This window comes from Protobothrops mucrosquamatus, unplaced genomic scaffold (genome assembly GCF_001527695.2).
Source record: "Protobothrops mucrosquamatus isolate PMUCROS unplaced genomic scaffold, P.Mucros_1.0 scaffold2254, whole genome shotgun sequence".
Classification (NCBI taxonomy): Eukaryota; Metazoa; Chordata; class Lepidosauria; order Squamata; family Viperidae; genus Protobothrops; species Protobothrops mucrosquamatus.
The window spans coordinates 73,300-100,414 of record NW_015388343.1 but is presented as its reverse complement, the minus strand read 5'-3'; the positions used below and the strand labels follow the sequence as shown (position 1 = coordinate 100,414).

Sequence of the window (27,115 nt, the reverse complement as noted above, 5' to 3'; positions counted from 1 at the left end):
AACAGTAGAAGTTTGTGTTGTGGTGTGTGGCATGGTAGTGGTTGCGGTCTGAGTTGATTTAGTCGTCTTCGAAGTAGAAGAGGGCATACTGGATGATGACATTTCATGCGTGGAAGCTGGAAGAGAGAAAGAATACAGGTAGTAGCAGTGAGTTGTGGGAGTGGAAACTGGTGAGGTAAGGATACCCCTAAAGACGTTTGATTGGCCTTAGTATAAAGGGTTTTATGAAGATTGGTGCTGCGGAAAAGACCAATGTGGTTTGTAGTGTCACTGTAGCAGGCAGGCAGGCAGGCAGGCAGGCAGGCAGGAAGGAAGGAAGGAAGGAAGGAAGGAAGGAAAGAAGGAAGGAAGGAAGGCAGGAAGGAAGGAAGGAAGGAAGGAAGGAAGGAAGATGGGACGTTATGGGAGAGAGTGCGAGAAGAGGACAGTGATATTAAATGTCAGGGAAGTGCTTAACAAGCTATAAAAAAGCAGGAAGGAATACAGGTAGTAGCAGTGAGTTGTGGGACTAGAAACTGGTGAGGTAAGGATACCCCTAAAGTCATTTGATTGGCCTTAGTATAAAGGGTTTTTTGAAGACTGGTGCTGTGGAAAAGACCAATGTGGTTTGTAGTGTCACTGTGGCAGGCAAGTAGGCAGGCAGGCAGGCAGGCAGGCAGGCAGGAAGGAAGGAAGGAAGGAAGGACGGAAGGAAGAAAGGAAGGTGGTACGGGATGGGAGAGGGGGCGAGAAGAGGATAGAATAGTGATATTAAACATCAGGGAAGTGCTTAACAAGCTATCGATAAGCAGCTTATCAAGCAGTGAATGTGGGTGTACCCTCACTTTTTGTACACTGTTATATCATGCCTCAAAAGAAAGAGAAGGAGATATAACACGTGAGATGTCTGAAGGGCCATATCAGAGCAATATATTTGTAGAGTTGCTAAATGAAAATGGCAACTTACCACTGGTGCTCTTTGTTGGTGTCGTCGTTGAGGTCGAAGGAGGCTCTGTAGTAGTGGTTAGGGAGGTTATGGGGGTGGTTGAGACAAGAGTACTGCTGGGTATTGAGGTGGTGGGAGTGATAGTTGTAGGTGTTGTGGCGGGGCTTCTTGTGGAAGTGGACGTTGTGGGAGTGACGGTTGATGTTGTGGAGAGAGGTGTGCTGGTTCTAGAGGTGGTCAATGTAATGGGGGTAGTGGAGGTTTGGGTGGAGATTGTGGTTGTTGGGGTGGTTGTGCTAGTTGGTGTGGATTTGGTGGAAGTTGGGGTGGGCACGGTAACAGTAGAAGTTTGTGTTGTGGTGTGTGGCATGGTAGTGGTTGCGGTCTGAGTTGATTTAGTCATCCTCGAAGTAGAAGAGGGCATACTGGATGATGACATTTCATGCGTGGAAGCTGCAAGAGAGAAGAAATACAGGTAGTAGCAGTGAGTTGTGGGACTGGAATCTGTTGAGGTAAGGATACCCGTAAATTTTTTTTGTGTGGCCTTAGTATAAATGGTTTTTCACAGATTGGTGCTGCGGAAAATGCCAGTGTTGTTTGTAGTGTCAATGTGGCAGGATGGGAGAAAGGAAGGAAGGAAGGAAGGAAGGAAGGAAGGAAGAAGGAAGGAAGGAAGGAAGGAAGGGAGGGAGGGAGGGAGGGAGGTGGGAGGGAGGAAGGAAGGAAGGAAGGAAGGAAGGGTATGAGAGAGGGTATGAGAGGAAGGTTTGTAGTGTCACTGTGGCAGGCAGGCAGGCAGGCAGGCAGGCAGGCAGGCAGGCAGGCAGGAAGGAAGGAAGGAAGGAAGGAAGGAAGGAAGGAAGGAATGAAGGAAGGAAGGAAGGAAGGAGGGAGGGACTAGATGAGAGGGCAGGTGAGAAGAATAAAGATGAATGATATTAAATGTCAGGAGAGGGAGGGAGGGAAGGAAATAGGGAGGGAAGGAATGAAGGAAGATAGGAAGAAGGAAAGAAGGAAGGAGAAAGGAACGAATGAACGAAGGAGGAAGGAAGAGGGATGGCAGGAAGGAAGGAAGGAAGGAAGGAAAGAAACAAAGAAGGAAAGAAGGAAGTGAGGGAGGGAGGGAAGGAGGGAGGGAGGAAGGATGGAAGGAAGGAAGGAAGGAAGGGGATGAGAGAGGGTGTGAGAGGAGGATAGGTCAGTGATATTAAATGTCAGGGATGTTCCCTAAGAAAGTATTAAGAAGCAGCTGATCAACAAGTGAATGTTTTACTTAGATTGGTGGTGAGGAAAATGCCAATGAGGTTTCTAATGTCACTGTGGCAAGAGGGAATGAATGAATGAATGAATGAATATGAGGGAGGGAGAGAGGGGCAGAAGGAGGGGTTGAGAGGAAAGAAAGAAAGAAAGAATGAAAGAAAAGAATGAAGGAAAGACAGAAAGAAAGAAAGAAAGAAAGAAAGAAAGAAAGAAAGAAAGAAAGAAAGAAAAAGTGGATTTCGGTTTTTCGCAGTAGTGCAGCAGCTGAGGGATCGCAGGGCTTTGTATGCTACAGCCAATTTCTGCCTGGTAGGGGACTCTAAATGGGCCTGAAGTTGCCTGATACAGGGAACAAAGAAGGAAGGAAGTCCCGCCGATTGCAGAGAGATGGCAGTCGATCCGATCGGTCCAGGAAAATCCCTCCAGAAAACAGCAGGAGAAAGGCTTAACTTCAGTGTCTAGCCCAAGCTACAAGCAGCCGAAGCCAAAAGCACTACTTTAAGCTGACTGTAAACAACATGTTTGGAACTGGGTAAGAACAGTAATTTTCTCTCTTCCACTTGAAAATTGATTTCATGGGGAAAAAAAGAAAAGAAAAACCCTAAGAAGCAAAAAGCCTTTGAAAGTGAGAAGGATGGGATCTGCCACACCCTCCTGCAGATGGAAGCAGCGAATTAAACTTTTCCAAAGGTACAGAAATATATTGAAATTAAATGAATATAACTTAATTTGGATAAGTTTGAAATCAATGAAAACTGTTAAGATTTTCCTTTTAAACCATGAAAATAGAAGTAAATAATAGAAGTAAACAATTGTCTATTCCTGAAAAATGAACTGGTGCTGACATCTAGTGATGGATGAAAATATACAACAGCAATTGCTCTATCACAGGAGCTGGTAAAGCCCAGGTGACCTTCAATGTCTTAATAATATAGAACAGCTGTGACAAAAAGAAAAAAAAAACATTTTGGGCTATTTATAAAGTGAGAATTATAAACTTTTGAAAAAAATATTTGACCTTTCTGGATACCAACTCAACTGTGACTCTAAAGCTATCTGTAGAGAAAGGAAAATCCTGATGTTTGGCTCTCATGAAAAACCAGAGATCTGCAGAAAGAATATATCAAGAAAAAACAAATACTTTCCAGAAGGAGATCTATGCTATCTCAAACCACAAGAAAATTAAAAATAACTTTGAAAATATAAATGAACACATCTCCAATTTAACTTTACAACACAAAAATTCTCAGAAAATAAAAATAGAGAGTGAACAGAAAAAACAGACAACTGAATATGAGACAGAGGAGAGAGATTTTAAAATGAAAATTAACAATAAAAGGAAGTATGACTTAACCCAGATGGAAAAAACTTACAGGAAATACTGGACATGGAAAAGACAACCTATACCAGTGGTGGCAAACCGATGGCACGGCTGCAAGAGGCAGCACTCAGAGCCCTCTCTGTGGGCACGCGTGCCATCGCCCCAGTCCTAGGCCTTCACCTGGGTTTTATAAAATCTTTTTGCTTTAGGCCTCCACCGCTGTGTGCAAAAAAAAGATGTTCAATCAATCAATCAATTTCAACTTCTTGCGGGGAAAAAAAGATCTTGCAAAGTTGGAATTGATTGATTGAACTTTTTAGTCCCACCCAGTCTGCCATTACCACCGCAGCCACGCCCACCCAATGGGCCACACCCACCCAATGGGCCACACCCACCTGACACCCGACGATGCATAAATAAGTTTTGGGTTGCAGTTTGGGCACTCGGTCTCTAAAAGGTTTGCCATCACTGACCTATACTCTAAGATCACAAGATAAGTTTGAGGACAAGAAAAAATATTTGACAAAATGGATTCTGCCAGAAGAACTATGAGAACTTGAGAGACAAAAAATGATAAATAAAATCTAGAAAGAAAGAAAGGAAAAGATTCTGAATGAATATGAAGGGGTGAAACCTTCCTATAAAAACATCTTACCTGTTTTGCCTTTTGTACCTGAAACAACACTTACAAGATTATGGGAAGATTCTTTGATTCAGCAAAGCATATTGATCAGGAAAGATGTTTGGCAAAAAAAAAAAAAGGCTAAAGTGAGAATTAAGAAATTAGATGATGGGATTCACCAGAGGGAATATTTAAAAATTAAACATCTGTTTAAATATAGTTAAAGAAATAGAAAGATTTTGGATATAAATGAAGATTAGTTTAAGAGAGATGAATCCTTCAAGTAATACAGTATTTTTTCTTTCTTTTTTCTTTTGTGTTTTGTTTTTTGACATGAGACATATAAAATGTTGGGATGGCTTAAATAAAAGAAATGTGTTTTTTCCCCCCCTTTTTTTAAAGATATGAGAAATGTAAAAGTGTTGGGATGGCTTGTATGAGAAAAAAGACTTAAATATTTAAGTGTAACTAATTTTGAGAAAATCTTAACTAGTAAGAATGCTTTGAATATTGTGGGGAAAACAAAATTAAATAAGAATTTTGTAAACAGGATCTATGATGAGGCAATCAAGATGATCAATTAGAAAAGAAGCTTTATATTGATATGGTTATTATTTGCAGAAACATGAGAAAAATGTCTATATTTAATTGTCATTTATTCAAATAATAAGAAGTATTAATTTAAGGTTGGCAAAAAAGAATATTATTGGAAGAAGAGAAAATCAAGCAAAGCCATTATTTGGACTATTGAATTATAGAAATTAATTGTTATTGATTGTTTTGTAAATACTAACCCAGACAACATGCTGTTTACCAAATATTAAGATGATTATGTAAAAAATCAATACAACATATTAGAAAGAAAGAAAGAGGGAGGGAGGGAGGGACGGGATGGGAGAGGGTGTGAGAAGAGGATAGGACATCAACCAGTGAATGTGGGTGTACCCTCACTTTTTGTGCACTATTATATCATGCCTCAAAAGAGAGACCAGGAGACACAACACATGAAATGTCTGAAGGACATCAGAGCAATATAGTTGTAGAGTTGCTAAATGAAAATGCCAACTTACCACTGGTGCTCTTTGTTGGTGTCATCACTGAGGTCGAAGGAGTCTCTGTACTAGTGGTTAGGGAGGTTGTGGGGCTGGTGAAGACGCGAGTACTGCTGGGTATTGAGGTGGTGGGAGTGATAGTTGTAGGCGTGGTGGCAGGGCTTCTGGTGGAAGTGGAAGTTGTGGGAGTGACGGTTGACGTTGTGGGGAGAGGTGGGCTGGTTCTAGAGGTAGTCATTGTGATGGGGGTGGTGGAGCTTTGTGTGGAGGTTGGGATGGTTGGGGTGGTTGTGCTACTTGGTGTGGATTTGGTGGAAGTTGGGGTGGGCAGGGTGACAGTAGAAGTTTGTGTTGTGGTGTGTGGCATGGTAGTGGTTGCGGTCTGAGTTGATTCGGTCGTCCTCGAAGTAGAAGAGGACGTACTGGATGATGACATTTCATGCGTGGAAGCTGCAAGAGAGAAATAACAATGAAGGATGTAATCAATGTTACATTACGGGGGGGGGGGGGAGGAATATCCCCAACATGGTCAGAAGGTAATATTGTGTTACTTCCGAAGGAGGGTCAGGATGCTATGATGATAAAAAAAACTACAGACCAATCTCATTATTAAATAAGGGTTATAAACTATTTGCTGCAATTTTGGCAGAAAGACTAAAAAGGTTTTACAGGTATAAATTCATGATGACCAAGCTGGCTTTCTGCCAAAAAAAAACAGCTAAGGAATAATGTGGGAATGGTTTTGAATATTATTGAAAACTTACAATACTACAATGAACAACAGGCAGCTTTAATATTCCTAGATGCTGAGAAGGCCTTTGACAACTTAAATTGGATGGTTATGTTTAAAGTTCTGCAAGAAATGGAATTTGCAGGGAATTTTATTTAAGGGGTCAAAGCTATTTATACATTACAGCAAGCAAAAATTGTTATTAATGGCGATCTAACTAACTCATGTGAAATCTGAAAGGGTACAAGACAAGGATGTCCGCTGTCTCCACTGTTGTTTATCTTGGTGTTGGATGTCCTGAATAGAGATATCAGGCAATATGAGAAAATAAAAGGTATAAATGTTAAGAAGGAAGTTTATAAATCGAGGGCCTTTGCCGATGATTTGGTGATATTTCTGCAAGACCCAAAAAATGATATAGAACACTTGATGAGGAAACTAAATGAGTTTGGGTTGGCCAGTTTTAAAATTAATAAAACAGAAAACATCAATGTTGATTAAGAATATGACCGCAGAGGATGGTGATATATTGACTAAAAAGTCTGGTTTCAGGATTGAGAAAAAGATGAAATATTTCGGGGTTACGTTATCTAATTCAAATACAAACTTCTTCAGAAATAACTATGTGCCACTCTGGAATGGTATCAAAAATGGTTTATTAAGATGGGACAAATTGCATTTATCATTACTGGGTAGAATTTCCGTGATTAAGATGAATGTTTTACCAAAGATGCTCTTCCTGTTTCAAATATTACCAATATTTGCAACTGAAACTCCATTTAAACAATGGCAGAGGGATATCTCTAAGTTTATATGGCAGGGGAAAAAACCAAGAATTAGATATAAATTATTGAAAGATGCTAAGGAAAAAGGGGGGGTTGGGTTTACCTGATTTGAAACTTTATTTTGATGCTTGTTGTTGGTTTACCTGATTTGAAACTGTATTTTGTTGCTTGTTGTTTGGTTTGGCTAAAAGAATTGGTGAACCTTCAGAATAAGAGGTTACTGGACCTAGAAGGCCATGAATTAAGGTTTGGTTGGCATGGCTATCTGTGGTATGACAAAGTTAAAGTAAATGTTGATTTTAATAATCATTTTACCAGGCGTGCCATTTTGAGAGTTTGGAATAAATATAAAACAAGGTTCTCTATGAAGATGCCACTTTGGGTTTCCCCACAAGAAGCCTTTTTTAAGAAAAGAGATGGCGATGAGGCCAGTTTGGTAGACTTATGATAAAATAATATCTTTTAATTTGGGTGAGCCTACCCTCAAATCCAAGGAGGAGCTAGAATCAGAAGGTCATGTCTGCCATTAGTTTACATATATGCAATTGAAAGAAAGATTCAAGTTAGGTAAAAAGAATCATGGGTTTAATTTGTAAAATGAATTGAAAAGCCTACTGTGTGGTAGTGATGAACATAGTATTGCTAAAGTTTATAAAATGGTATTGAATTTAAATCTGGAAAATGAGCAAGTAAAACACTGTATGATTCAATGGGCAAGGAATTTTGCGTATAATGCTCGAACAATGGGAAAATATGTGGAATAAAGGATTACAATTTACATTAAATTATAATCTAAAAGAAAATTTTTACAAGATGATGTACCAGACAAGTTATCAAAAATGTATAAAGGTGTTTCAAATGAATGTTGGAAATGTAAAAGTAAAGAGGGGACTTTTTACCATTTATGGTGGACGTGTGATAAAGCAAGAAAATATTGGAGTAGGATTCTTACGTTAATACAGAAAATTTTTAAAGTAAATATAGAAAGACTTTTCTCTTGGGGCTAATGGACAAAGATCTGGAAAAAATATGTGGAACTTTGATGTTATATATGTTGACAGCAGCAAGATTATGTTCAGAAACGGAAGACCACATCTATTCCCACAATGGAGGAATGGTTACAAAAACTGATGGAGCTAGCAGAGATGGCTAAACTGACTGTACAGATTAAAGAAAAGAATACGAATACTTTTAATACTCCTTCTAGACTTTGTGCTTGAGGTGGAAAAAAATGAAATTTTGATTTTGGGTTTTACCAGTTAGATCAGGGGTGTCAAACTGCCAGCCCGTGGGCTGGATGCATCATAGCAAAACCATGCCCACCCCATTGCCGGCAATGGCAAAAAAAGTTACGATATGTCGCAACACGTCATGTGACGTTTTGAGTTTGACACCCCTGTGTTAGGGGTGGCTAGTTATGGCTAGTCTATATTATTTTGTATAAGTAAAAAGTTGAGGTTTCAAGTTGATACTATCTATTGCACCAAAGGAAGTTGGAAGTCAATGCCGTCTTTTTTCTTTTTTTCTCCCTTACCTCACTTCTCTACTCCCTCTTCCCTTCTCCATATTTTCCGCTATTTAATTTTGTATTTCCATTGTATTGTATATTATAAACTAATAATAACTTTGGAGGGGGGAAGGAAGCTATAGTGGAACCAAAGTAAAATTAATTTTGTTGGCTGCCCTTACAGAATTCTGAAATTTCTTTTTGTTGTTTACAACCTTATGTACTTACTTGTAAATTGTGATGTTAATGTACTGGTAGTTGTTGTTTGATTGTGAATTGATGGTTCTGTTGGAACAGTTGGCCTTACTGGGTGAATTGTCATTGGTGTTATTATTGGTTTATATGAGATGGTTTTTGCTGATTCAGTCGATTCAGTAGTTCGTGTTGTTACTGACAGTGAAGTTGTTACTGTTGTTTTTGGTGTGCTACTTCTCCTTGTTGTGGAAGCTGTTGTTGAAAGAAAACATTAATTTATCTAATAAATCTTTAAAGAGTAGTCATCTGAAGATTTATAGTAATTATTGCCACTTGTAATATGATTTTAAGTGTTTTCTTAATGTTGAAGTGGATGCTATAGCTGTTAAAGTTGTTTCTGAGCTTTCTGAAAAAGGAGAATTGGAAAAAGATATACACGTGTTCTTCTGAGCAGTTAGAAAGTATATTTAGCTACCAAAGTATTAAATGATGAGAAGATGTACTTGCAGTGTTTCTCAATTTTAACAACTGTGTGATCTTCCAAAATTTCCTAGATCACACAGTTGTTAAAATTGAAAAATCAATTCTGGGAATTGATGTCTGCATATCTTTAAGTTCCTAAAGTTGAGAATCACTGCACTAAGTTATGATCTTTAAAAGTTGTATTTAATTAAAAGTAGAAAGATCCTCAGACTTTTAAGAAATAAATAAGGTTTGCTTTTTGACTGCTGTGACATCAGTAAGATCAGCATTATGCTTCCCTATCTTTTTATGCCAATTCAAAGTAAAAGCCCTTTTTGTATGTTTTAACATTTTTAATAAACAAGTCATTAAAATGGGAACCTTTCATTATTATAACTGTGATCACATGAATTGCTTTGGTCATATACATATAATTGGGGTGATTGTTCTGTATGTCTTTGGTACAGGCATGTTTGAAGGGAGATAATTGTTATCACATGTGTAAAGCTTGCAAAAGTTGATATAGAGAAGTTTGGTATTCACGAATGAAGGTAAATGTGATGATTCCTCCAGGTGTTTCTCCAGATGTCAGTTCAGAGGAGGATGAACCAGTCCCAGACACTTCAGGAAGGGAGTTGGTCAATGGCTCCAAGCAGCCAGCTAAGAGTGATTTGGCTGAAGCACAGCTGCAGGACAGCCCTAAGGCCTTAGGTAGGGAAAGCACATAGCTACAACTGGTTAGTGATGATGATAAGGAACTGCCTTCTGCACCTGATCTGAAAACATGTAAGGCAGGAGCAGTGAAGGTCATCCTGATTACCCACAAGAAGGCAGCCTTGTCCCTCTTTATGGGCTGCACCAGAAGCTGGCTATTTAGTACAGCAGACAGATGGAGATGATGCTGGGAACAATGCATACATATCTTAGCTATGTGTTTCCTGGTCATTGTGATTCCAGCCTTGCCTTGGATTGACCTTGTGTCTTGACTTTGGATTGTGCCTTGTGAACCCTGGACTTTTCTTGCCTTATGAACCCTTTTGTATTGTGGATTTAATTTTGCCTAGTGGATTTTTTTTTGTTTGGGAAACTTTCAAGTGCCTTGTGGACTCACTGGCCATTGCTCTGTGGATTGGCATTGATCTGCTTTTGGCTGGGCTTAATTGGGACAATTCTGGGTTTTTAATGAAGGGAATTGCTGGGGAATATTAATAAACTCACTAACTCACAGTTGCATGTGTGCTTGTGAGTGGAACAGCACAGCAAATATACATGTCCTGGGATAATGTTGCAGGATCCAATCTGGGTCAGCCACTGGGACCATAGGTCTAATCTTCCAAGCTTTTGAACTTGTGCTGGAGCCCATCCTCAGAGAACTTCTTTCTCACCAGAATGTGTCCAGAAACTCAGAAGACTAAATGTCTGATCTTGGTGACCAACCCAGATTGGATCCTGCAAGATTGGTATTGACTTAAAATTGACAGACATAATTGGGAATGTAGAGAGTGTTTGGAGATATGTGCTAATTGTTTAAAGGAGCAGTTGAGGCCACTGTTATATGGCTTTGGGGAATGACATACCAGTAAAATGTGTAGACACTATGGTGCTGGTTTGGGGAATTGTGGTAGTGGAAGTGATCTTCAAAGTGCTTGATACTGTAGAAGGAGATGAACTTGCTGTAGTTTCCAGTGGGGTTGTGGTGGCTGCAAAAATATAAAACATTAAAAAAATAGGATTAGGCTTATGTAAATTTTGAAATGAAAAGGAGAAAAGGAAAACTGTTGCGCCTACTTAGTCTAGACACTTTGTATAGCTTGTATAGCTCAGGATCGGGGTACCTTTCCTTTGAGAGAGTATAAGAGGAACGATGGTAATAGAATGATGTTGCCATAAAGAGAGCAGAGTTTTGGTACTCTCCTTAGTTGAGGGCAGTCTGTGTTTATTATACATTTTGGGAATGAAAGTTGAGATTGTTAGATAAAGCACCTTCGGGATAATGATAACATACCTATTGTATTACTTGTTTTGCAAACCAAACCTCATATTATTGTTTAACAGTTTCCAGCTAAAATTCAGCACTAAAAATTCAGGATTTTTCAATGTTTGTAAATTGGGGGTAGAATCCAGGATCCAAAAATAGCTTCATGAAATAAGGAAATGTGAGTCTGGCATTCCTATCCAGATTCTTTATTGTTTATTATGCTGGAAAATAGAAATCAATACTTTCTCCTTGCTGTAAAACTATGCCTTGGCCCCAAAGCCTACTTTCAATAGCAGGACTGATCCTTGAGTGGGGGACTCTCTCCTTAATGAAGTAGGAAACCAATTTTTTTCTGTTCCAGTTGTATCTTTTGGAAAGTTTTTAATTGTCAGCCCCACCAGGTTGGCCAGACCTGAAAATCAATTCCATAGAAAGACCCTAGCTACATTTATTGAGATTGACTATAATAACAGAATCTTTCAAGTGTGTTGGTGCAGTATCCCCAGCCAACCCTTCTTATCCCTCATGTATCAGGGAGGTATCTGCCTGAGCCACTTCTGGATGTCCCTGAAGCATGTCTATGGAGATTCTCAGTCATTCAGACCATGGTTATCCCAAAGGTGTTTTTTTTCAAACAACTGGACTTTCTTGTTTTTTCCTTGAAAATGTTTCACTTCAAGGCCACTTGGGGGTTTATCTGTGCCCTTAAGGTCACCTAAATCAGAGTGCAAATGGGTGTGGAACCTGAAGAGACTGTGTTCTAAACAGGAGATAGGTGGTGTTGTATCTCTCCCCTCTGTGGAGATAGGGCTGTTTAGTTTTAATGTAGATGGTCTTTTTGAACCCTCTTCCAAACCAGTGGTCCTCTCTGTTCAGAATGTGGACTTTGCTATCTTCACAAAAGTGACCTTTGTCTTTCAAATGTAGATAGTACAGATCCTAGCAGCACTTATAAGAAAAAAAATTCTCGATTTCCTACAACTACTACTGATGGACAATGCCATTGACAAGCTACAATACTACCACCAAGTGGCATCAATGACCCTGCTAGTGACAGATGGCTGCAAGGAATATAATTCCTTCCATTCCCCACCACTCAGTCAAATTGAAGAAGCTTCTTGGATAAGAAGCGAAACGCCTTCAAAGACAAAAAAAGGCTAGTTACCTTTCAAAAAAGCACTTTGGAGATGTCCCTGAAGCATGTTTCAGTCACCTTTGCCTAGGTTATGAGTCCCACATATTTCTCTCAAAATCATAGGAATATAGAAATAGAAAAATACAATATAATACACTAAAAATTCAGATATTTTAAATGTTGTATTTACCTGTTATAGGTGTTGGAGTGGTGGTAGGTGGCTGTTCTGTGAAAAGAAAGCATAAGTGTAATATAAATTATAAAATGTTTTGAATTGTGAAAAGGATCCAGAGATCTTGGGGCACTAATTTGTTTCATTTTGATGTCCTATCAACATACTTATAGCTTTATTGGCAAGCAATCACATAATGTGACTACATAATGTACAGTAAATGCACATATTTTGTGAATACAAGTAGTCCGCACTTAACAATCACTCATTCAGACACCTTTTGAAATTATGTTGACACCAAAGGCATGATATTTATAACTGGTCCTCATACTTACAAGTTGCTTGCATGTAATCTTTGTGGTTCCATGATTGCATTTTGGATGCTCAATAACCAATCTATACTTCCAACCATCACAGCATCTCTTGAACATGTGATTGCAATTTGCAACCTTTCCTCCTGGCTTCCCAGAAGCAAAGTCAATGGGGAAACTGCCAGGAAGTTGTCGGTCACAGTCATATAAAGTACTCAATGACAGCAGCCAAAAGTGCCAGAAATGCAGGCATAAAGCAGCATGGTCACATGATGTCATACTTATTAAATGGTCCACTTAACAATGGAGTTTCTGGTCCAGTTACCATTGTTAACTGAGGACTACCTGTACTATGATGATCTGGTCTTGTATAACTGGTTTTGCCATGTGAATTTATGGTGCATTCATCTGACAAACTATTAAGCATGAAGCAATTGTAATTTGTTGACACAATTAAGATGGCAAGCTATTGTTGAATAAAATAACTGTCAGTGATATTCTTTCGATACTGTGTCCATTTCCATAGTGAAGCTATATTCTAGCTACATTCAGTATTAACATCCCATTCAAGAAAAATCTAATTTTTTTATATTAAAAATTATTTTCTAGCCATCATAATATACACAGTATATTTCCTAAATTATCATAATAAGTAGATAGACCAACAAAAGTCAGGGTTTAAGAGCTTATAAAATATGGCCTATTCCTTACAACATGCTCATAATAATGAAATCAGTAAAGTTGGGTAGATTTGAAGAACATTTCTGAATATAGAGGTTGTTATTTAAAACTGGATTTCTTTTCTTACCACAGGGTACGCAGGCTTTCTGTTTTGAATCATAGTACTCTTCATGTGAACAGTTGTAACAGCCTGAAAGAAAGGGTAAAATACACCTTGAACATTATGCATTCTTTCAGCTAAACAATGGTTTTGAAATAAGAATTAAGAGATTACTAACATTTGTAAATGAGCCTTGGACAATTAACTATAACACATTTCCAAATTTGATCATTTGGGCCCATGATTTTCCACACAACATTCTGAAAAATATTGACCATTTTTTTTTAAAAAAAAGGTATTTTTCTTAAGTTTCTGCTAGCTTTCTTTTGCTTGTTGCATCAGACCCTAGACAATTTGACTATTGCAAGATTAATGTTTCTCTTTAAATATTGCAGTTATATAATGTTTTAACTATTAATTAATCTTCTGGTATTGATGATAGGATAACAAAAGTAAGTTTAACAGTTATGTTTCCACAGTCTGGAAAAGATAGGGACCACTAGTGTAAGGTTGGAATCTATTTTGACAGATTTTTGAGGACAAATTATTTGAAGAAGCCAGCATTCTCTGCAACACTCTACTAATTAGCTAGTAATTGTTAATTAATTAGACCTTATAATTCTTAATATTAACAACATCAGATCTCTCTCTTGATTTAAGCCTCATAAGCAGCAACTACAGTCGTTTGATGAATTCAGTGTTCAAAACTGTGACAAGCTGTGCATAGACATGAAATCAATGTCATAATTGCTCTAAATATTTGGACAAGTGTCTGGAGTTATATCTGGTATCAAGTATCAAGAAAAAGTTGTGGGAAAGAGACTTCATGGGCAATCTCTTGTGGGAGACAGTTGCTACACTCGTGACTAATATAACTTGTACTCTGAAAAGGCAAACAATCTTATTTTACCTTCAACATTGACTTCTGTTACCGGTAACATATTTGGACATTTACAGGGACGATAATGCCAAGTGCAATTTATTTCATTGACATAACTATAATCCATGCCAATCTTTTTGTGGGTGTTGAAGTAGTCACAGTATACAGCTAAAAGTAAGTGAAGAAAGTTATTGTTCAAAAGATCACAAAAACCACTTAATCACAAGCTCACTTAGACAGATAATGAATTATAACAGTGATGCCAATGTTCTGCCCTCCCTTAAGATGAGAAAATCAAGTTGACAAGTTGATTTCTGATATATAGAGATCTGTACAGAATTAAATTTAAAAGAAATGAATCGCCAGTGGATTTTACAACTCATTCCAAATCAGTCAAGGAAATGTTTGCAAGTAGCTCCTTAATCTGAGATATGTTTTAATGTGTTGGCTTTTAGCATTGTCAAAATGCTCCTTGGAGCTGAAGAATATTTCTACCCTGGTTAGTTTCATTTGCCTGCAACTGCACACAGAAGATAGTCAAAAATTTTTTGCAGCTTTGTAAAAACCAATACAAAAAACAAATAATCTGTGCTGAAGGTTGTCTATCATGATTCATCGTATTAGGAAGCCCCAGTTAGCATGTGAGCTGGATAGCCTAAACATTTCTCTATTTTAATAACTGCCTTTTTTCAATTCAGACATACTATACAACAATCTGAAAAGAGAGCAAAGGGCTTGAAGAAGAATTTCAACTTTCTTTTTTTCAAGAAGAAGAAACTTACGGCAGAAATCAGGAGTTCTCCAGTCAATGCAGACCCCAGCGTCTAAGCAAGCTTTTGCATAGACTGCAATAATATCACACAGACATTCACAATCTCCTCCACTGTCACATCCACATGTGTCTCGGACACAAGATTCATAGTAAGACATCCGGTATACCTGTAGTGAGGAACAAAAGGTTAGTTTGAAAATGGTTGATTTAGAAGATATAATCCTTGTGTTCAGCAGAGGCCAGTGATAATTGTAAGAAAAATGGGTGCTAATTAGATTAATATTGCATGGACACACAGGATACATTAAAGGGATATCCTTTCAGGCATTTACCTTATTGTGACAGGGGGCAAATACTGGACTGTTGACAATAGAGCATTGTTTCTCTGCCCACGCTTTGCGATAGGGGTTCTTGGTACAGGGATCAGCTGCAAAGGACACATCTCCACAGAGAGGATTTTCTTTCCAGGAATTTACAAACACAAATTCGTTGGATGCTAGATATTTACTCCGTGTTTCAAAATCATCTTTTACATTGCCGTTGTAATTACCACATAAGCCACAAAGATGATCCTAGTTTAAAATAGAAGAAAATCATTTGTGGAAACTGCATTGAGCCATAAAAATGTATATTTTCATAGTTGCAAAAGAGACACTGGTTATTTCAGGTTGTGCAGATAATAGCCAGTGGCAGTAGCAGAGGAGACAAGAGAAATTGGCCAACATCCCTTTTAGTCAACTATTTATTTGTTTAAAATTACAATCCCCTGTTGCTTCCTTTCATAGATAAAAATATGGGAAGCTGTGTCTTTCTCCTCTTACAAATAAAAGCAATTAAGGGTAGTTCTGAATAGAGAAAACATGCCTATGTGTTTGATGGGCCTTTAAAAATATAATACTAGAAAATGAATGGTAGATAGCTCTTCCAAATTGCACTATGCTGTGGATTTGTTAAGTGCAAAGCAAGCCATAATAGCATTGATCATAACAACTACGCCAAATGTTATGATTTGAAAATCACTAGACAGATCCACACATACACAATGCTAGGCTAAAGCAAAAAGAAAGAAAAATAAAAGCTTTAGCATGGTGTGTGAAATCAGCAATTGCACCTGCCTGATTTCTGTTTTCAACTTATGATACCTTATGATACCTAGAAGAACATATCATGATGTTGGAATTACTTACTCAACTTCATACATATGTCACCAGAAATTCATTTTCTGAGAGCTGAAGAAGAATACAAAGCTTCAGGTATTGATTAGCTATATTGTGAAAGGACAACTCTTATTGCTAATAACAGTATTAAAGCTTCATTTTATTGATTAAATTGTACACTGCCAGAGCTGCTCTCGGGGAGATGGGGGGGGGTTTAAGATGTGAAAAATAAATGAATGAATAAACAAACAAACAAACAAACAGCTGCTTTTTATTGTCAAGCAGGTGAGAATTTGTACCTCAGATGCCCAAATCATAAGATTTGGTTTTAATGCATGAAGTTAGAATACGTGTGTTACTTCTCTTGGAAAATAAGCTTGAAAAATCTACTTCCCATTACCTTTGTTTCTCTGAAAAGCTTGATGAATAGATTCATGTGCCTGTTCCAGATCAGGGTCATATTGTATTTGCCAGGGATTGTGATCTGAATAATCAAGTGGAGTGTGTTCTGTTCTATGAAGAAATGTATCAGAGGATTGCTACCATAAACATTAAATGTTTTATCTCCCATGATGATCGTCAGATTCTGCCAAGAAAATACATGGAAATGAAAAAATAGTCTCAGATCTATTTTTAGTTCCATTTAAACCCTTTCCAACATCCCCAGCCTAAGAGAGAATACGTTGCAACAAATCAAAATGGATATGAGGAGTAGGATCACAGCTCAGTTGCAGAGTATAGAAAAATCAGACTAAATCTCAGAGTCTTTCAGTTAAAAATAAATAAATAAATAGAAGAATGTCTATGGAGATTCTCAGTCATCCAGATCATGTTTGTCCCAAACATATTTTTTCAAAACGCAACTGGACTTTCTTTGTTTTTCCTTGAAGATGTTTCACTTCTCATGCAAGAAGTTTCTTCAGTTCTGACTGAATGGAAAGATTTATATCTTATTTATTTATTTATATCTCTTTCTAGATTTGCCATACAGTATATCACACTGGGACAGATCCAATTTGTCAAGGAAAACAGGTCACCATGCACACTACCTAAGATTTGAAAAAAAAATATTTCTCACCACAACTACCCCCTGGGTATGATTGTGGTTCAGGTCACTGGGATTTGTGGACCAATTTTTTCAAGTAGAGTATAATGTCATTTAAAATGTACCACTGATTGATATTGTATCACATTCCTTCCTAACAAATAGTTCTCACTTTTCTCAAGTCTCTGTCCATTCACTCAGCATGACAACACTGTTCCTCATGCATAATAGTAACTATAGCATGTTCTTACCCCAAGATAGAGCTTGATTGCTCTGGAACATGTGACCCCAGTATTTCCACAAACAACATTTTCAGTCACTATTTTAAAAGTATGGGAGGATTTAGCCATGTCACAGCCATCCTAGGAAGGAATGCACAGACAGATAATTAGATTATTCAGGGTAGTAAAAATACATGCAATGAATTAAGGTTCAAATACAGCCCCTTAGGACTTTGGAATCCTAGACCCAAGCAGATTGAAGGATATTTGATCTAACCATGATACTAATCGAGCTTTGCACTTGGGATGCTCCTAGTATATGGTTCTACCTATAGGACTGTCAGAGGATGCTCCTGTTTTTTGAAGGCATTTTCTGTTTGAAGAGTTGATTCACTCAATTCCAGTTTAAGGATGATGAATTATGAGGAATATTGAACACTGAAGTTGCCTTATTATCAAGCCCACTTGGACAAAATGTTTTCTGTAACGGTACGTTCCACTTCTATTTAAATGAGAGCAATCATGTCTAAATACATAAAAGGATAACAGTTATTGTAAGCAGATCTCAGCCCTCATTCATTCTCTCTTTTTTTGTAAAGTTATTTCCAGTTTTTCTTTAATGATGTCAAAGGTCACTTCCTTAATGCTTAACATAATTTTAGTCTTTTTCCCCCTATATGTAAAGTGCATAGAAAGTATCAAGATGAGTGTGGATTAGTGGAAAGGGAATTAAAATGTAAAGGAGATATTAGCAGATGTTCTTTGAATTCATTACAACTCCTATTTACATCATTTTTTAAATGTAAAAATGATACTTAACAATAAACATGCAATGTATCTTGTGCAGTGAAAGCCGCACAAAAACATTAGGTGATGAAAAGGTTGCTTCTACAGGCTAGTTTTTCTGTGAAAATGCATCTATATTTTTTAATTGTCAGGAAAAGCTGTTGTTGTCAAATCCAGAAGTGTAAATCAGGTAATTAATAATATAAATAATAAGATTGGGGTACATATCAATTTTCCACTGTGAAGATCTGCTCTAAAAACAAATGGTTAAGATTAGGACAAAGGTTAGTTTAGGATCAAAAACAAAATGTGATTCAATTAAATTATACTTCATTTTGAATTAATTAAATATAACTAGATTCCTCACCACATACACAATGATTTTTACTGTCAGTCATGTTGCAGTTCTGTGGCAATTTTTGTCAGTCATGTTACAATTCTGTGGCATATCCAAAGAGTCACATTAGCCCTGGAACCACAGGCTATGGCATTCTGTCCTAAAGGCACCCTCTAATCCTAATTTAAAAGGATGGGCATAAATATTTCAGAATGTCTTTTTTCCTCAATACTGGTCGTCCTAGACCAGGGGTAGGCAATCTTGGCTCTTTTATGACTCGTGGACTTCAACTCCCAGAATTCCTGAGCCAGCAGTTGGCTCAGGAATTCTGGGAGTTGAAGTCCACGAGTCATAAAAGAGCCAAGGTTGCCTACCTCTGACTTATGACCACAGTAGGGACCCAAATTTCTGTTATTAAACATGGCAGTTGTTCAGTGAGTCATGATTTTCTGACCTTTTGTGCCATGACTGTTAAGCAAATTGCTGCAGTTGTTAAGCGGATCATGTGGTCGTTAAGTGAATCTGGCTTCCTCTATTGACGTTGCTTGTCAGAAGGTGGCTTGGTCACAAGTCTGTGATCACATGACTCTGGGATGCTGCAACTGTTATAAATAGATACCCATTGCCAAGCATCTGAATTTTGATCCTGAGATCGTGGAGCTGCTGCAATGGTTTTATGTGCAAGGACTGGTGGTAAGTCACTTTTTTTCAGTGCCGTTGTAACTTTGAATGGTCGCTAAATGAATGATTGTAACTCAAGGACTACCTGAGCTTACTCCGGACCACAGGCCTTGAATTTTTTTATTAGTTTGAGCATACCTAATTACCATGTTTTAAGGACATAATTGACAGGTGTGCAAGGTGTAATAAAAGAGAAAATACCATAGCTAATATGTATTCACAGTTGCCATCAAATGCGAAGTGCTGTCCATCAAAGGAGGTGAGGTGACCTTCCCCATAGAGACTACATGTAGAAGAGCACTTGGAATTCTGAATGCACTTCCATTTTCCTCTTGTGCAGGTACTGATAAAGATATAAAGTACTTGTTAGAAAGATTTGAAATGGATAAAAAGTATGCACGCTGCTTTGTGAAAACAACTTCCTTGATGTCTTCGTATGACACTAATTTTATTTTCTAAGGTCACATATTTGATTAGCTGGATGATTCACTAGCTGGAGTGTAATGAACTGTATAGAAGCTGAGATGTGACATTTCCTAACTGAATCTTGCAAAATTTGGCCAAGGATGCAAATGATTGGAATGACAAATCTTACCATGTATTACACCCAGTGTTAATTTCAGCTCCTTTTTCATATGAAATGCCACTATATTCACAAGGACACTCCTCAGGTGGCACACATGTACCATCTAGATTTTCATATAGTCCAGGTGCACAAACACATCCAGATTCACATTTGGTAGGAATCTGGAAAAGATCAGGCATATAGACTCTGTCATGTACTAAGAACAGCATATGGAAAACTAAGGTTGCCTGTAACACATATGCACCTAGCTTTACCGAACGATTGACTATTTTTAAAAATATATTAAGTACATTCAACTTCTCCATGATTGCCTTAGGCCAGTGATGGCGAACCTTTTAGAGACCGAATGTCCAAAAACTGCCCCCACCCTGCCTGCTCTGCCCCTGCCCGCCCCGCCCCACCCACAGGGCCACCCACCACCTCCACGGCCCACCATAGTAGATCGCCATGGCGGCCCAGCAGCGACATGGCGGCCATGCCCTCTGTCTGCTCCCCGCAGCATCATCTGCACACGATGGGGCGTGAGAGCGGAGTCTTGTCCCCGCTGCCCAGCTGCCATGTCCTTGGCTGTGCTGCTCAGTGCGGGCCACGCTCAGGGGCAACTCTCCTCCGGGGGGGCTGCTGGTGAGGAGGGGGCCATGGTGGGAGTTGGGGCTGGGGCAATGGCATGTATGCCCACAGAGAGAGCTCTGAGTGCCACCTCTGGCACGCATGCCATAGGTTCGTCATCACTGCCTTAGACTGTTAAATGATACCTCTAAATAGTTTTATTATAAATATGTGGTGAGTAGTCTCAGAAAACACAACAATACTGCTACTAGATTTTTTGAAATTAAAAAGTAAGCAGTTTTCCAAATGTTGCTTTAAGATTTTTATAAAGGATATTCTTGCAACCTTTCCCCACAGAAATTTAATTTTAAAGCTGTGAATCAACAAAGTCCTCATAAACTTTGTCATATGCAAAAATTGCTGGATACCACAGTGTCATTGGAGCAATTGATTATCAGTGAAAATAAGTGATATTCTTTATATATTGCCCCATCTGCAAAAGAGATGGTGATTTATGACAACCATCCACGTGTCAGCGAGAATATACATGATGGTATACAGTGGATGAACATATGATTTCACTTATCCTCATCTTTCCTATAGAAAGGTAGAGATCCAGATGTGTTTTGTTTAAACAATTCCTTGACAATAGGTCTTTTATATAGTTGGCACATTGGGCCACATTCCTGTATGAATTCCACATCACTGTGATAACCTATAAAGAGCATCTGCATCCATATGTTTTAGTCTGTTTGTTGCTTATTGTTTATCTTATTTCTTAGATTTCTATTCCGCCTTTTGCAAGAGCTGAAGTCAATGCACAAAGTGCTTCCTCTTCCCATTTTCCACTTCCACTACCCAGTGAGGAAGGTAGACCAAATAAGAAGGAGTGACTGGCCCAAAGTCACCTAGTGAACTTCTGTGGCTGAGAATGGATTCGAAACTGGGTCTCCCTGGGCTAGTCTAACACTTTAAACTTCATATCAGATCATGGCTTTGGAACTATGAAGATGAATAGATCCCAAACTTAAGTCTAAAATGAGAGCACATATTGAGACTGGAGGAATGAGGCATACAGTACGATCATGCTTACTTGCGTGACCCACTGAATTTAGTGGACCTTGCTCCCAGCAAAAGGAGTCTAGAATTGCAACCTCTAAATTCATGAGATATATAAACAGGTTGTAGTGGCTCTCATGCTGTAGGTCTGCTCTTTTTCTGCTGCAGTGTAAAGCTGATGGGATGGGAAGTGGGCAGAACATTTCTCATTTCCTTTGTAAGCACAGAGTTATAGTCTTCTGATATGAAACAGCTCTCATCACCCACAGCCCCTTTGATAGTAACCGATTGCAAGAAGGTTTTTGTCTCTTTAATTTTGGGAAACATCAGAATCATACCATCCATAAGGAACTAACTGGACTGTGGGCTCAACTTCAGTGCCAAAGCAGTGATGACCGATAATACTGCTCACTCCCTTGATTATTTAGATACCTGGGAAATATTGCTGCTATTTTGTATTTATGATCATTTTCTTTTGCGCAATGCTATCAATATTCCAATAATATGCATTTCATTTCATGGGCTAAACTTTAGACTGGCTTGTAAAGACGTAACATTTCAGTAAGGACATTACATCATAGAATTAATGCAACTAGTCTCCTCATCATGCACAGCTACTGCAATCTCTCACATGCTTTTGGATAGCCCCTAAGTATTACAAATGTATTGACTCACACAGTCAGTTCCAGTGGCCAGCATTTGACATGTTGGTGCACAAGCAGCCCCATATTTGCTTCCTGAGGAGGCTGAACATGAAATGTACTTTTTTGGAGGGCTGCAGATTTCTGCAAAGGGAAATAAGACAAGCATAATGTGATTTTTTGTCATGTAGGGGAAAGGGATACTCTGGGAAAGAAAATGAGATCCATACCTAAAAGGTTTGTTGGTTTGCCCATACAAGTCAGATTTCCTTTACTGCAGTAGCTAGAAAAGAAAAAGGTATATTAAAATGCTCTTACAGATATTTAGATTCAAGAATTTTTACACAAAGTCTGAGCCTGCATCATTTATGAGAAGCTATATAATTTTCTTCTTGAACCAGTTTAGTGTTCAACAGCCACGTTTCAACTGATGTGGAAAAATGTTAACAGAAAGAGACTTACCACGTAAATCCATCAATTATTGTGTTTTGATTTGCCAGAATGATCTGTCTGCCTTTCAGGTAGCAGGGACACTGAGATTTCTGGACACACTCATTTTTGTGGTTCAGGTAAGTTCCTTTTGGACAATTGCAGCCATCAATAGGCACATCAGTGGGATGACATTCAATTTCTCTGCTGGAGAGGGACAGGCATGTCCGGTCACAGGCTTCTGCATTGTAGCTGAATGTCTGATTTCCAGTACAAGATACAGCTGCAGATACAAACAGCATAATTAGCTTCGGATGTTCAGAAAATTTCAATGATCCCATTTCTCTTTACACAAGAAATCACTAGTTATTTATTTGGAAATGCAGCGACACAAGCATCTCCCCTTTACACCATGCTCAGTTTGCTATTTAATTACAGTTTACTAAATAATCTCCAGTTTTTTCAGTTTGTGCAACCGGTAAAACCAATTACACAATGTGTTAGCACGCTATGTATACAAACTCATTCACAATGTGAACCAGGCTAGACTTCTGCTGGAAAAGGACTTGGAGCATCTCAGAGAACTCTTGAATCCTGACAGTAATTTTATCAAATTCCTGCTCAGTGTGGACATGATAATACGAGAACAACAAATATGAGTCGTGATAATATGAGAAGAATTACAAAATCCATTACTACTTAGATTATCAAGACTAGATCAACTACAGGTGATCCTCGACTTATAACAGTTCATTTAGTGACCTTTCGAAGTTACAACGGCTCTGAAAAAAGTGACTTATGACCATTTTTCACGCTTATGACCGTTGCACCATCCCCATGGTCACATGATTTACATTTGAATGCTTGACAATTGGTTCACGCCTGGGGTGTGTGTCATGTGATCCCCTTTTGTGACCTTCTGACAAGCAAAGTCAATGGGGAAGCCAGATTCACTTAACAATTGTGTTACTAATTTAACAACTGCAGTGATTCACTTAACAAATGTGGCAAGTAAAGTCGTAAAATGGGGCATGACTCTTTTTAACAATTTTCTTACTTAGCGACATAAATTTTGGGCTCAATTATGGTCATAAGTCGAGGACTATCTGTATATTTAGCACTCTATATTGAAGCCCTTTAGCGAAGTAGAGAATTCTTGTAGTTTAAAACAATCTGGAGATTACTTACTGCAGTTGTCGATTATATTGCGCCAATTCCAAAGAGGTATTCCCTTTAAAGCACATTCACGGGCATAGGATCCCAGAGCAGAACAAATATATGGAAAGGTGTGCTCATAATTGCAAGCTTGATATTGACATCTCTGAAAACAGGTTGAACTTAGTCAGTAGCACATCAGAAATCTTGAATGCTGAAGCACTAGAACTCGTTCAGATATATGTGTATATCACTGAAACAGGCTAGTATAATTTGTTTTATTAGTGAATAATGAAAACTGTTCCAGAGCAGCTCTATGTCCTTACACAAGTCCACATTTCACAGACGAATACAGACACAGTACTTTGTATTCCAAAATAAAGAAGCTATTCAGTATAAAAATGAAACTATGTCTGTGGGTTCTGATGGCACACTAAATGAAAGATTAGTCGAAGTACTGCAAAATATTGATTTCCTTATAATTTAGAAAGCTCATTTTGGCATTTTGATAATGTGAACTGGCTATTTTCCCTCACAGTCATATTCTGAAAAAACACAAATACTCAGAAGTTTAAAATGTTTTTTTCTACCAAATTTCTCAGACTCAGTTTCCCAAAGGGCTAAACACCTAATTTTAAAAACCCAGCAATGTATATCCATAGTTTTTTTTAAAAAAGCAGAACTGTTAAAAGCAATAAAATATATTTGGAGAGTCTATTTATGGAATAATTTATCAGGAGAAAAGGGAAATTTCTAACCTGGGCTACAAAGAATGAAGAATTGGAGAGTCTGGTTTAGTAATATTCAGTGAGAGCTCTGACAAAATGCTGAAGGTAAGATAAATTGCCCACTTTGAACTATATTTTTATTGGAATTTTACTGCAATAAGTCATATAAGCATAACAAATGTCAGGCAGTTTCAGACAGAAATTGTTTATCAGTTTACGTTATTTACCTTTAGCATAAACTCATCGTCCTGTGGTGTAAATTGAAGTAAGGAATAATGCCTTGTTTTCTGAAGTGCTTTAGTCTAGCAAATTTGGTAATTCTCTCGCCTGGACTACAAATTTGCCTCATTATTATGATAAATTATTCCACATGTCATAATATGACATTCCAGACTACAAGACTACATTTTTTTTTGAAATAAATCCCAGATTACTCAAAGGTCACCAAACAATCCTTTTGTAAAGGATTAAAACTGCAAGAGTCTCTCTCTCTCTCTCTCTCTCTCTCTCTCTCTCTCTCTCTCTCTCTCTCTCTCTCTGTATGTGTGTTGTGTTTTAATATTTGAGAACTGCCCTAAAGCAAGGACTTATATGTCCCATGAATTATTTTCCTCCTCTCTGTTTTCTTAAATAGCTTATGAGACAAAATTTCATCAAAAGTCATGCTAACACAGTGAGAAATATTTTATTAGCTGAAGTTGCAACCAATATTATATATTAATTTAGCATATTTAGAGAAAAACATGGTCTTGTAAAAAGCATCCTCTAATGATGTTAATAATTATTGCTGACTTGAATGTGAAGAGAAATTGAGATGGTTGCTGATTGCTACTTTTTTTTAAAGAAGGGGAAAAGAAAAAAAGATGAGAAATAGTATTTGGTTGAGTTGACTATTTAAAAAAAACTAGCTTAGCCTTTGGAGAAAAAGAGGCCATTTATCACTAAAATGGTTTTGAATTTTACAGAAGCCATAAATCAGTTCAAACATGCTTTATAGTGAACGTCCAGTGGAATAGAGGGTTCTGTTCCATCTAGTGTGGTTAATTTCTCCTTCTCCACTGCCTTTCTCTGTCTAATATTTGGGACTCTGGCTAATATCAGAAGCCACAGAAAATTGTTTGTATCCTAGCATGTAAGAGAAGAAGAAGGTCTGCATGGACCTGATGCAACTGTATTTCAGTGGAACAGCTTGCCTTCAGAAATCGTGGGCACCCCATCACTGGAGGTTTTTAAGAAGAGGCTAGACAGTCACTTGTCTGAGATAGTATAGGTTCTCCTGCTTGAGCGGGGAGCTGGACTAGAAGACCTCCAAGGTCCCTTCCAGCTCTATTCTTCCCATTCATTTCCAGAGACATCTTTGATGGAAAGGGATGGCCTTTGTATGCTTCTCTATAAAAGAGTTATTATTCCTGCTACGCCTCTGCTCTGCCTTGTCTAATTGATTTATACCCCACGTTTATTATTTTTATAAATAACTCAAGGCAGCTAACATACATACACAATATGAACGAATATATATAACATTCCTTTCTTCTCCCATTTTCCCCATGAAACAGCCTTTTGGGCTGAGAGAGTGTGACTGGAGCAAATTTACCCAGCTGGCTTTCATACTTAAGACGGGACTAATGGTCTCTTGGTTTGTAGCCCAGAGCCTGGCTTCCTTAGTTCACATAAACTCTTAAAATGTGGATCTGGTAAAGCTTATTTAAAATAAATCTGGAAAAATATCAAATCCCAAATAACAGTTGTTACTGAATTTTGTCATGCATTTCATAGTTTAATGTCCAGCAGCTTTCTCCTGAGAACACAAAAATCCCTACCTTGACAAATGGATCAGGATTCACCACAGAATGACATTTCTGAAATAGTGCATTCATTTTTAAAACAGAACAGTGGGTCTCTGCATACATTTCTAGGGAAAAAGTATAAAACAAATTCAATGATATCAGAGTTAATCTTAAAATGAAAATTTAAAAGAACTTTGGAGACCATAGACAAACTAGATTGATAATTATTTCCCTGGCTGAATTTCTCACTACAAATGCCAGTGAAAGTCACATTTTTGTTATATTTTCTTTAAGATCCTAGAAGCCTAGCCAATTTTAATATATTTTTAATTTGAATATAAAATATCCATTCCCTAGTTAATTTCCCCATTTATATAGCATGAATATTTTTTACTCATGAGGAAGCCTTTTGCATGATTATCACTGAAATCCAAAAGTTTATGCATTTAAGTAGAATGACAATGTTTAAATAATATATTATAACTGCTGCAACAGGTCTAGCTTTTTTAGTGGCTAATTATTTCCTAGCACTTTAAAAACAATGTATACTTTTCCCATAACAATTTATAATCTGCAGACTGGAAATGCATTTAGCTCGGTTGTATTTATATTGTATGATTTTGAGTTGGGAACTTACAGACAGCAGCTTCAAGTAATAATTACACAGACTGTGGTAGCCAATACCTGAGCTCTAAGAATGCAGTCCAATTGGAGATCATGTCACTGAAACTATTCAACACTCAAGTAAGATATTGTAAAAAGCTCTTCTTCAACCAAAATAATAATAGCAAAGGCCACAGATTATTGTGAAAAGAAAATTAATCTCATCAGGATGCAACGAATAGGAAGCAATTATTGAAAGGTGGCAACAATCATTAGAGTAAATTATATGGTTAAGGAGAAATCTATATATAATATTTATTACAGATTTTACATAGATCAACTTGGAACATGTATTTTTAAAGTTAGAAAGAAGAAAAAAAAAGTACAAGAAACAATACAATTAGAGAAAGAAGAGGAAAAAAGTTAAAGATGAGACTGCCAATCTTTTTTTGTGGCAGTTACA

The 27,115-nt window shown here is 37.7% G+C and overlaps 1 protein-coding gene across 1 annotated transcript in view; it reads right to left on the bottom strand.

Annotated features, from left to right (window-relative positions):
• Nucleotides 1-6,132: 6,132 nt before the first annotated feature.
• Nucleotides 6,133-27,115, bottom strand: part of LOC107295182 (mucin-6) — a 55,472-nt gene continuing 34,489 nt past the window's right edge. The window contains exons 15-32 of the mRNA XM_015824486.1: nucleotides 26,083-26,174; nucleotides 23,568-23,700; nucleotides 22,413-22,662; nucleotides 22,181-22,233; nucleotides 21,985-22,094; nucleotides 19,711-19,862; nucleotides 19,317-19,458; nucleotides 17,342-17,452; nucleotides 16,446-16,631; nucleotides 15,221-15,460; nucleotides 14,899-15,055; nucleotides 14,147-14,284; nucleotides 13,264-13,326; nucleotides 12,163-12,198; nucleotides 10,437-10,559; nucleotides 8,431-8,649; nucleotides 6,839-6,960; nucleotides 6,133-6,207 (exon numbers count right to left, since the gene is read on the bottom strand). Coding sequence (XP_015679972.1) covers nucleotides 6,133-6,207; nucleotides 6,839-6,960; nucleotides 8,431-8,649; nucleotides 10,437-10,559; nucleotides 12,163-12,198; nucleotides 13,264-13,326; nucleotides 14,147-14,284; nucleotides 14,899-15,055; nucleotides 15,221-15,460; nucleotides 16,446-16,631; nucleotides 17,342-17,452; nucleotides 19,317-19,458; nucleotides 19,711-19,862; nucleotides 21,985-22,094; nucleotides 22,181-22,233; nucleotides 22,413-22,662; nucleotides 23,568-23,700; nucleotides 26,083-26,174 — 2,402 coding nt within the window. The remainder of the gene's footprint in view (nucleotides 6,208-6,838; nucleotides 6,961-8,430; nucleotides 8,650-10,436; nucleotides 10,560-12,162; nucleotides 12,199-13,263; nucleotides 13,327-14,146; nucleotides 14,285-14,898; nucleotides 15,056-15,220; nucleotides 15,461-16,445; nucleotides 16,632-17,341; nucleotides 17,453-19,316; nucleotides 19,459-19,710; nucleotides 19,863-21,984; nucleotides 22,095-22,180; nucleotides 22,234-22,412; nucleotides 22,663-23,567; nucleotides 23,701-26,082; nucleotides 26,175-27,115) is intronic.